The 10456-nt window shown below is 41.4% G+C and overlaps 1 protein-coding gene across 1 annotated transcript in view; it reads right to left on the reverse strand.

Moving 5' to 3' along the window:
- The window catches only part of LOC118369507 (sphingosine-1-phosphate lyase 1-like), a 38640-nt gene extending 30541 nt beyond the window's left edge, over positions 1-8099 (reverse strand). The window contains exon 1 of the mRNA XM_035753938.2: positions 7887-8099. Coding sequence (XP_035609831.1) covers positions 7887-7898 — 12 coding nt within the window. The 5' untranslated portion in view covers positions 7899-8099. The remainder of the gene's footprint in view (positions 1-7886) is intronic.
- Positions 8100-10456: the final 2357 nt, after the last annotated feature.

Consider the following 10456-nt stretch of genomic DNA (forward strand, 5'->3'; position numbering starts at 1 on the left):
CCCAAATTCTACAATGGATGAACCTGAATGAAAGCTTTGCCTTTCAATCACAAGAATACACCCACTGACGACAGTTGTTAGGTTTAATCTCCGACATGTTTGCGAAATAGCGCAGAGTTGGGAGAAACATACTATGTGACCAGCAGCGGCCATGTATCAGATGGGCAGCTAATGTTTATGCATTATCATAGGATTAGGTTTCATTCTCCATCTAAAATGGTGAGAGAGAAAAAAAGAGAACGTTTTGTCAGGACTTTTTAAATATGTATGCAAAAGCTGTAGTTCCCTTTTGAGTTATTCTGTGCTTTCTGTAGCAGACTGCAGCGCTGAGCATCCAGTGCCACATTAATGTTTTTTATATGCCATAAACTGGAGAGATTAAATGGTGTTATCTTGAAAGTCCTGGTGCAACAGATATAAACCCTTTTGCCACGTACGTGCTCTTTGTTACCCGACACATTTCTTTCTGACATTTTTTAAAATAACATACGTTTGTCCGTCACGAAACTTTTTTTTCGTGGCCGTCTTCGCATTAGGAGAAATAATGCAGTGCCCTAGCCCGGTCTGAAGCCCACGCTTATTTTGTTCTCTCTATTGTTGTGTAAACGCCCATGCATCCGTTTTCCCAGGCCAACACTATTCTGTAAGGAGACCTTTGTTGTCTCCAAGGGGAGGTCGTATTTCTCATGGAAATGTACTGGGTGTGAGGAGGCCACTGCTATGAGAGACATCAAGGAGAAAACAGTGTGATAATAAACATTAGTATCAACACTGGCTCGGCAAACACATTTTATGAATTCTTAGAGTTCTAAGGTCTGTGTTTTATGGAAAATAAAATTCAAATACTTCAAATAATGAAGTCAAATACCATGATCTAAGCTTCAACTGTCAACACTGAGTTAATTTGTGCCGCTGCCTTCATTGCGCACATAGACCTACCGTGGGTTAGATTCCGGCACACGCCCTTCTGGCATAAATAACTCAAATCCGGGGATTGACATCGTTTTGTTACACATTTAAAATATGGACAGTGGAGGGATATTTGACCCAGATCTGGAAAGGAAATTACTATACCAGAAACTTCATTTTAAAGACTTTTCTATTTATTTTATGCATTAAATGCAACACAAATTAAATAATAACAGTAGGCTACGCCAACATTAGTTTCCATTCATACAAAAGGGTTGGGTAAATTCCCACAGTTGGTATATGACGAAAGGCACAACAACCCCCCTCAGGAGACTGAAAAGCTCTCAGGAGACTGAAAAGATTTGGCATGGGTCCCCAGATAAAAAAAAGTCATACAGCTGCACCATCGTGGACATCCTGACAGGTTGCATCACCGCCTGGTATGGCAACTGCTCGGCATCTGATCTTAAGGCGCTACAGAGGGTAGTGTATACGGCCCAGTACATCACTGGGGCCAAGCTTCCTGCCATCCAGGACCTATATAATAGGCGGTGTCAGAGGAAAGCCCATAAAATTGTCAGAGACTCCAGTCACCCAAGTCATAGACTGTTTTCTCTGCTACCGCCAGGGCAAGCGGTACTGGAGTGCCAAGTCTAGGAACAAAAGGCTCCTAAACAGCTTCTACTCCCAAGCCATAAGACTGCTGAACAATTAATCAAATGGCCACCGGACTATTTACGTTGACCCCCCCAGCCCCCCTCCATTTATTTTGTACGCTACTGCAACTCACGGTTTATCATGTAGGTAGGGGTGAAGTGACTATGCATACATGTACAAATTACCTCAGCTAACCTGTACCCCCGCACACTGACTCGGTACCCCCTATATATAACCTCGTTATTTTATTGTGTTACTTTTTATTATTTTTTTACTTTAGTTATTTGGTAAAGATAAATAACTCTTCTTGAACTGCACTGTTGATTAAGTAAGCATTTCACAGTAAGGTCTACTACGCTTGTTGTGTTTGGCGCATGTGACAAAAAGTTTGACTTGCCGTTGACCAGGGCAGCTCTAGCAGGCCCGAAATTTAGGCCCGACTGACCTGTTGGAAAGGTGGCATCCTATGACGGTGCCAGGTTGAAATTCACTGCGCTCTTCGGTAAGGCCATTCAACTGCCAATGTTTGTCTATGGTGATTGCAAGGCTGTGTCAGCAATGGGTGTGGCTGAAATAGCAGATTCCACTAATTTGAAGGGGTGTCGACATACATTATATGTACATAAGTATCTTGAAACCGGCATTGTGGTAATCAATAATGGTTGCAATTGAGATCAGCTGTGCGGGTGAATTTTGAGCCTATTGATGTCTTAACGAGGCATTACTTTGCAATAATACAGTGTCATCAATGGTTGCTATAGGCCACTTGTTATTGGATTATATTCCAATATGCTACATTCTTGTAGGCTACTCGTTAGCCTATACATTGCCACATAACAAAAGGTGTGAAAACCGATGATAGCCAGGGAAACAAACAGTAGGCTGAGTTGAGCTGATTTGTGCCATCAGTTGATTGACAGATGTAGGCCTACTGTAGAACGATAAAGTTTCCTCCAGTGCGGATGCTAGCTAGCCCACGTTTTATAGTTAGGCTGTGTATAATTTGTCCATATACTTATGGTCTTTTGAGTGGATGGCTCTTACAGTAGGTGTGATTTCCATTGCTAAGCTGTTATGCACTAGCTACAGTAGCATAGACCTACTGTACTTTCAGTTTGATGCTGGCATTTGTAAATCGTCCTCGTGGATTGAAAGCCTGTATTGTGCCTGTATTGTGTGGCCCTACTATTTCATTTTGAAAAATTGTCAAGATGTTTATGCATTTGACCCTATCCCTATCCAAATTCGATTTAGTTGAGCCGAGACACTTTTCGTTGATGCATAAATCAGACAATTCATTTTAATTTTTGAAAACATTGAAATAAATGCAATTATCTTTTCGCTTCAGGATTGTTTTGATCACATGGACTGGGATATATTCCGGGTAGCTTGCAAAAATAATCTAGACACTTATACGGTGACTGAGTTTCTAATGAAGTGTATCGAGTACCTACTGTGACTAGTAAAAACCTACCCTAACCAGAAACCGTCAATAGATGGTAGCATTCGCGTGAAACTGAAAGCGCAGACCACCACATTTTACCATGGCAAGGTGACTGGTAAAATGGCAGAATTTAAACAGTGTAGTTATTCACTCCGCAAGGCAATCAAACAAGCTAAACGTCTGTATAGAGATAAAGTGGAGTCGCAATTCAACGGCTGACACGAGACATATGTGGCAGGGACTACAGATAATCACAGACTACAAAAGCAAAACCAGCCACGTCGTCCAGCCCGACGTCTTGCTTCCGGACAGGCTAAACACATTCTAAGCACGCTTTGAGGACAACACAGTACCACCGACGCGACCCGTTACGAAGGACTGTGGGCTCTCCTTCTCCATGGCCGACGTTAGTAAAACATTTAAACGTGTTAACCCTCGCAAGGCTGCCAGCCCAGAAGGCATCCCTATCCGCATCCTCAGAGAATGCGCAGACCAGCTGGCTGGTGTGTTTACGGGCATATTCAATCTCTCCCTATCCCAGTATGCTGTCCCCACATGCTTCAAGATTGTCACCATTGTTCCTGTACCCAAGAAGGCAAAGGCAACTGAACTTAATGACTATCGCCCTGCAGCACTACCTCTGTCATTATGAAGTGCTTTGAGAGACAAGTCAAGGATCAGATCACCTCTACCTTTTCTGACAACCTAGACCCACTTCAATTTGCTTACCGCCCCAATAGATCCACAGACGATGCAGTCGCCATCACTCCGCACACTGCCCTATCCCATCTGGCCAAGAGGAATACCTATGTAAGAATGCTGTTTATTGACTATAGCTCAGCATGCAACACCATTGTACCCCTCCAAGCTCATCATTAAGCTCGAGGCCTTGGGTCTGAACCCCGCACTGTGCAACTGGGTCCTGGACTTCCTGAAGGGCCGCCCCCAGGTGGTGAAGGTAGGAAACATCACCTCCACTCTGCGGCACCACAAGGGTGCGTTCTCAGCCCCCTCCTGTACTCCCTGTTCACCCATGACTGCATGGCCAAGCACGCCTCCAACTCAATCATCAAGTTTGCAGATGACACAACAGTAGTAGGCTTGATTACCAACGATGACACCACAGCCTACAGGGAGGAGGTGAGGGCTCTGGGAGTGTGGTGCCTGGAAAAAAAACCTCTCACTCAACATCAACAAAACAAATGGAGATGATTGTGGACGCCAGGAAACAGCAGAGGGTACACTGGTGGAAAGCTTCAAGTTCCTTGGCATACATATCACTGACAAACTGAAATGGACCACCCACACAGACAGTGTGGTGAAGAAGGCGCAACATAACCTCTTTAACCTCAGGAGGCTAAAGAAATTTGGATTGTCACCTAAAACCCTCACAAACTTTTACAGATGCACAATTTAATGCATCCTGTCAGGCTGTATTACCGCCTGCAATCGCAATGCTCCCAAGAGGGTGGTGTGGTCTGCCCAACACATTACAGGGGGCAAACTACCCACCCTCCAGGACACCTACAGCACCCAATGTCATAGGAAGGCCAAAAAGATCATCAAGGACATCAACCACCCAAGCCACTGCCTGTTCACCCCACTATCATCCAGAAGGCGAGGTCAGTACAATGCTGCTGGGGCCGAGAGACTGGAAAACAGCTTTTATCTCAAGGCCATCAGACTGTTAAACAGACATCAATAGCATATTAAAGGCTGCTGCCTATAGGCATAGACTGCAAATCACTGGCCACTTTAAGGAATGGAACCCTAGTCACTTTAATAATGTTTACATATCTGGCATTACTCATCTCATATGTATATAGTGTATTCTATACTATTCTATGGTATCTTTGCCAAGAGGCAAAGAGAAAAATGTGCAGTTTTATAGGTAATCTGATACTTTTCAACACATTTTGCCATGAGGCTGAGAGAAAATGTTTCCGTTTTAAAGCTAATTTCCAGCAATTCAACACATATTGTCATGGGGCAGAGAGAAAAATGTGCAGTTTTATAGCTAATCTCACGCTATTCTACACATTGAGGTTGAGAGAATTTAGACATTTTTTAAAGCTAATTCTAAACATAAAACTGCACATTTTTCTCTCTCTATTTGTTAGTCAACTTGTCTATAATTAAACGCATGTAGCTTTTCTTCTGTGACTGTCATTAGCCTATATGCTACCCTAGAAGACTAAATAAACTCTTGCTCGCCAGAATGTCATAAATCGATAGAATTCAATCTAGTCGACATTGGTAAAGTTCCTGTTCCGGAATAAAAATGTACCCTACATTTGCTGTATACTTTTACTGCAAGAAATGCTTAATTCTGCAGGAGTTCAAATGAAGGCTTCCATGAGAGGTTGTAAACCTACAATTAGTGTCCAGATTTCAGTTTCCATTTAACCCATCTGAACATTAGGCCACAGTTCCCTCGACGTGCCAGTCCCCGTTTTGTGACTGTCGAACTCGTATAGCGCCTTACAATCGTCCTCTTCTACCACTTCTATCTTTCCAAAACATGACTTTTCTAACCTCCCCCTCTCCATTTTCATCTCTCCATTTTCATCTCTCCATTTCACAGCTTTTCTCTTATTGGAATTCAACTCTGACATTGTCGTTTGTGCCTCTTAACTTTTTCTGCCTGTTCCCAAAAGCATTTGGCGATTGGCGTATAGGTTATTTGCCATGCGTACAGTTAGGCCTTTAAAGCTTAGACTTATGTACGAATGCCAGATAGCCTAAACTAATATAAGAAAAAAACTCTAATGTAGCCTATAGATAAACATTGCACAAGAATGATACATTTATGGATTTTTTAAGGTACCCGCACGCCACCTACCCGTCCTGCACTTCTAGAGCTACATAGGATACTTGAACTAGTCTAAGGTACAATGTAGGTATGGTAGTGCATTGTATACAATAGTGCTGAGCTATTAGTGCTTGAGGTCGGTTAGGTTTCGGTTCGATTATTTTAAAAATCATCACGTTTTGGATTTCAATAGTTTTTTAAACATTAAAACACACTATACATTATGTGGGTTGAAAACACTAAAAGTCAAATTAATTAAAGTCCCATGATGGTTGTGACTGCCCATTACTACTTTTCACTTATTAATAATCACCTATTTAAATTAATTTAATAAAATATTTTTGTTTTGTTTATTACATTTGTTTTATTTGATGACAATTATTTCATTCCAAGTATCATCAATATAGAGCTGCTGCCTATGCTGTCTGACAAATCACTATTTTAGTAGTTCTTTAAAGTAAATAAGACATACTTTTATGACTGCTGAATACTAACGATCAATCACTTAGATTATGTATTTTCAGGTAGAGATACCTTGCGATGCAACTGCTTTCTATCCCTCTCGATCGCGCATTCCTCGGTCTCTTCTAGTAACACACAGACCGGACAAGTAGGTGCGCAATGGATTATGGCCATTGTAGTTAATTACCACGTTTTCTGCATTAAACTGTGTAGAATATTGGCCTGTTGGAAATTACAACTCCCTACTACATTACACAGTTCAAGCATGATCTGATTTATCTCTAGAGAAACTGCGAAATGTGCTAATTGAGCTCACAGAAAAAAAACTGAACGAAATGGAATTCAAATAATTGAACCGATATCTTTCCATTCGTTGTTTTAAATCACTCAGCACTAGTATACAAACACCCCCCGTGGCGATTGTAAATATTTTTTCAGACATTCAGATCCTCCTGCTGCAGGATTATTTTCCTCTTGCGACTAAACGGGTCAAATTAAGATCCGGCATCTGTAGTGCAAGTGATTAAAAAGTACATTTCCATGGCACGTGTTGAAGGTACTGATGTCCAAAGATGTACAGTACGTGTGGCTGCTGATGTCTGTTTATATCGTATTATATACTGTGTAGGTTTATAGCCATATAAGGCTATATAGGTCCGCTAATACAGGACTAGTAAAGGCCCAGTGCACTACTTTTGTGAAGATTATTATTTCTTTTTTAACATATATTTTACATTTTATTAATATTTTGTTTTTATTCAGATTTTTCTAGGGGTTGGGGTGCTGAACCTTCAGTAAAAGCTCACTTTCTATGTCTTAAATCACTGCAAATGAGATTGCCTACAGGAGAAACAGTTTTTGATCATAAAGTTGTCATTACATTTGACAAGTAGGTGCGCAATGTGAAGAAAGAACCTGCCAAGCTACAGGTGACTCTAGTCCATACTCAGAACACTGCCATTTCTGACAAGTTTGCCACATTTCTAGAATGCATCTAGTCAGTTATTCACTCTAATAACTGTCAGAAAACCCGTATTATACTGCAAACTAAAAGAAAATCAAACCTACAACTAGAAGGCTATGCCTGCAAGAGTGAATAGTTGAGGCAGTTAAGACAAAATGTATCTTAGAAGAATCGTGACCTTTCCATATCAGATTCTTGATCTGTATTTATGCCACATTATTCCCTCCGAATACATACACAAATAAACTACCCTGAAGAAAATGATCCTCGCACTTGAAAAAGGATCGACTTCAAAATAATTGTAAATGCCAGGGGTGTTATTCAAATAGTAAGAATATGTGCTAGAATCACTTTAACAATGCGCGAACTATGTCAACGCCGTAACGTTAGCGCTCCAGGGCAAGCAACATGATTGTGTGTAGGCAAACTTCGCTCCACTGTTCTGAACGCTTTACTATCGCTTGCAGCAACACAGTAAACTTAATTGTTATAATGTAAATAATTCATCAGTGAGACCTGCTGCTTGTATGCTTTTTGACACACGGAGTTATCTAATGTTACATGGCTCAAGCAATATTTACATTTATCCAGAGAAAGAAAGAAAATCCTATTTAAAAAAAAGCCTATTATTGACTTACCCAATAGTCCATGGTTAGTGTCAAGACAAGCCTTCAGCAAATGATTGTCTTCACTTTTTCTTAGTAGGGAAAGTCACTTCAATATCTTTGTATAGCTTGCTTTGTGGTCGAGGATCTGATGAACATACCACTATAGTACAGAGAATCGTATCCTAAATTCAGGAAGTGACAAGCAACTAAAAAGCAAGCAACCTTCGTGTTGTTCTTGTTCTTCTTCTTCGTCAAGGTTTTATTGGCAGACTACATCCCCAAAGGTGCATTGCCGCCACCTATTGGGTGGGGTAAAAACGGAGCTACTTTAACGATTTTGTTTCTTAACTAAACATTTATGAAACACACTCATATTAATGTCAAAAAAACAAAACAAAATTCAATGTACTACTTCACTTATTCAAATGTAGTCAGATCCGTACACAGCCTCTGGGGCCTGAGAGGGGGATGCATCCTCAGACAGTATTCCCTGAAATGTTTCAGCAGTGAAATCCTGCAGATCCATGAACCTTTTAGCCACTTTCACAGTGATTTAGTTTGTCCTGTAAAATTAATAAACACAACAAAATCAACATTCTTCAGGATTACATGCTGACCAGACCGGACACGTTGCGTGCGCGAGCATCGCAAAATAAATTTAGAAATCGAGTTATTCAATTATTGCACCCAAACTGCTCGCACGCCAGCGAGCGTCTGCGATGCCAAGGGCTAAAATAGAAGTCCTTTCTATTTCTGACGCAGATGCGCTGCAAGTCCTGCCTCTCCAATCTCCTCATTGATTTAGAGAAGCAGGTAACCACGTGCCATCTCCTCATTGGTTATACCCACGTGGGTGATTGAAAGACGAAATGTTTTGCCATTTGTCATGGTAAAAGTGTAGATGCCAATCACCATATAAGTTCAAAGATGAAAAAGAGATGACTAGAAACGATTCGGTTGGCCGTGGATTAATTGTCAGAGTAGAGGACCTTGTGCATTTCAGGTAAAATAACAACTCAATGTTAATACCCAGAACAAATTAGCTAGCAACAGCAAGCTAGCTAAATAGGACAAATTAGCTAGCAAGTGCAAGCTAACTAGCTAAATTGCCATACATGTTTAATGATTTTCGACCTGTCTCCAAATTAATGTAATTGGTTCAGAGTTTGTTTTGATATTTTAACCTGCGTGTTGAGATTGCGTTTGGTGTAGGGGGACAAAATAAATGTATGCACGATGGCGCACGATGGCGCATGCGCGCATCCAGTTTGGGCTCCGTGTTAGTGTTTCAGAATCTTTCAACTGACTGACACCCACATACTGTTGAGCATCATCCACTGCCATAGCTACATGAACTCTACTCGCTACTTCGTCAGTGTTCACTGCATCTGCATAGGAGGCCTTCTCGACAGCCCTGATCCTTCCTACTTTGACCTCCTTCACTCTGGAACTTGATTCCCATCACAGACTATTCAAAAAAATAATATTCCGTCTGCAAATACATGTCGCGTGGCCAAACGTTTTACAGTTATGACACTGAAGTGGCTTTTGTTCATAAGCTTGCACCACATATCTCATATATCCCAGCCTTACACGAAGCGTCAATATCCATCGAGATGCCAGATAGGACACTTTTTATCGGTGCCCTACTCCGATAATCATAGCATTCCACTTCATGTGTTGATAGTACTGTACATCCCCAGTGCTTTGACCTTTTTGTTCTTTTGACACACATGAAATCAGTATCATACCACTCTTGGTCACTCTGACTGACTCCACAAGTCCAATGCACTCTTCACTATCTTTGTGACCACAAACAGGTTTCCCCCAAAAACATCCTTGCTCATGAATCGCACTCCAACAAGGAATGACGCATTATCATACCGAGGCTCATCTTGATTTACAACTTTACACCTTTTTAGCTCCATTCTTAGATGTTACAGTAGCCTATTACACTCATTTCCTCTATCTTCCCTCGCGCCAACAGAATCAAGCATTACTTCTGCTTCTGCCATTGCTCTCAAACCCCAAAACACTCCCAGCAAGCAACCTTTCCATCTTAAATGGTACTTTCACGTCAACTGGGAACTCTAAAAAATACGAGGTCAAATCATGACGTCAGTGATCTTCAGTTCGGAAAGTCAAATTCCGAGTTGGATGACCGCTCAAAACGACTTTTCCCGAATTCCCAGTTGTCTTGAACACACAGAAGTCAGACATTTCCGAGTTCCAGTTGTCTTGAACACACAGAAGTCAGACATTTCCGAGTTCCAGTTGTCTTGAACACACAGAAGTCAGACATTTCCGAGTCCCAGTTGTCTTGAACACACAGAAGTCAGACATTTCCGAGTTCCAGTTGTCTTGAACACACAGAAGTCAGACATTTCCGAGTTCCAGTTGTCTTGAACACACAGAAGTCAGACATTTCCGAGTTCCAGTTGTCTTGAACACACAGAAGTCAGACATTTCCGAGTCCCAGTTGTCTTGAACACACAGAAGTCAGACATTTCGAGTTCCCAGTTGTCTTGAACACACAGAAGTCAGACATTTCCGAGTTCCAGTTGTCTTGAACACACAGAAGTCAGACATTTCCGAGTTCC

The sequence above is a fragment of the Oncorhynchus keta genome, chromosome 36, assembly GCF_023373465.1.
Source record: "Oncorhynchus keta strain PuntledgeMale-10-30-2019 chromosome 36, Oket_V2, whole genome shotgun sequence".
Classification (NCBI taxonomy): domain Eukaryota; kingdom Metazoa; phylum Chordata; class Actinopteri; order Salmoniformes; family Salmonidae; genus Oncorhynchus; species Oncorhynchus keta.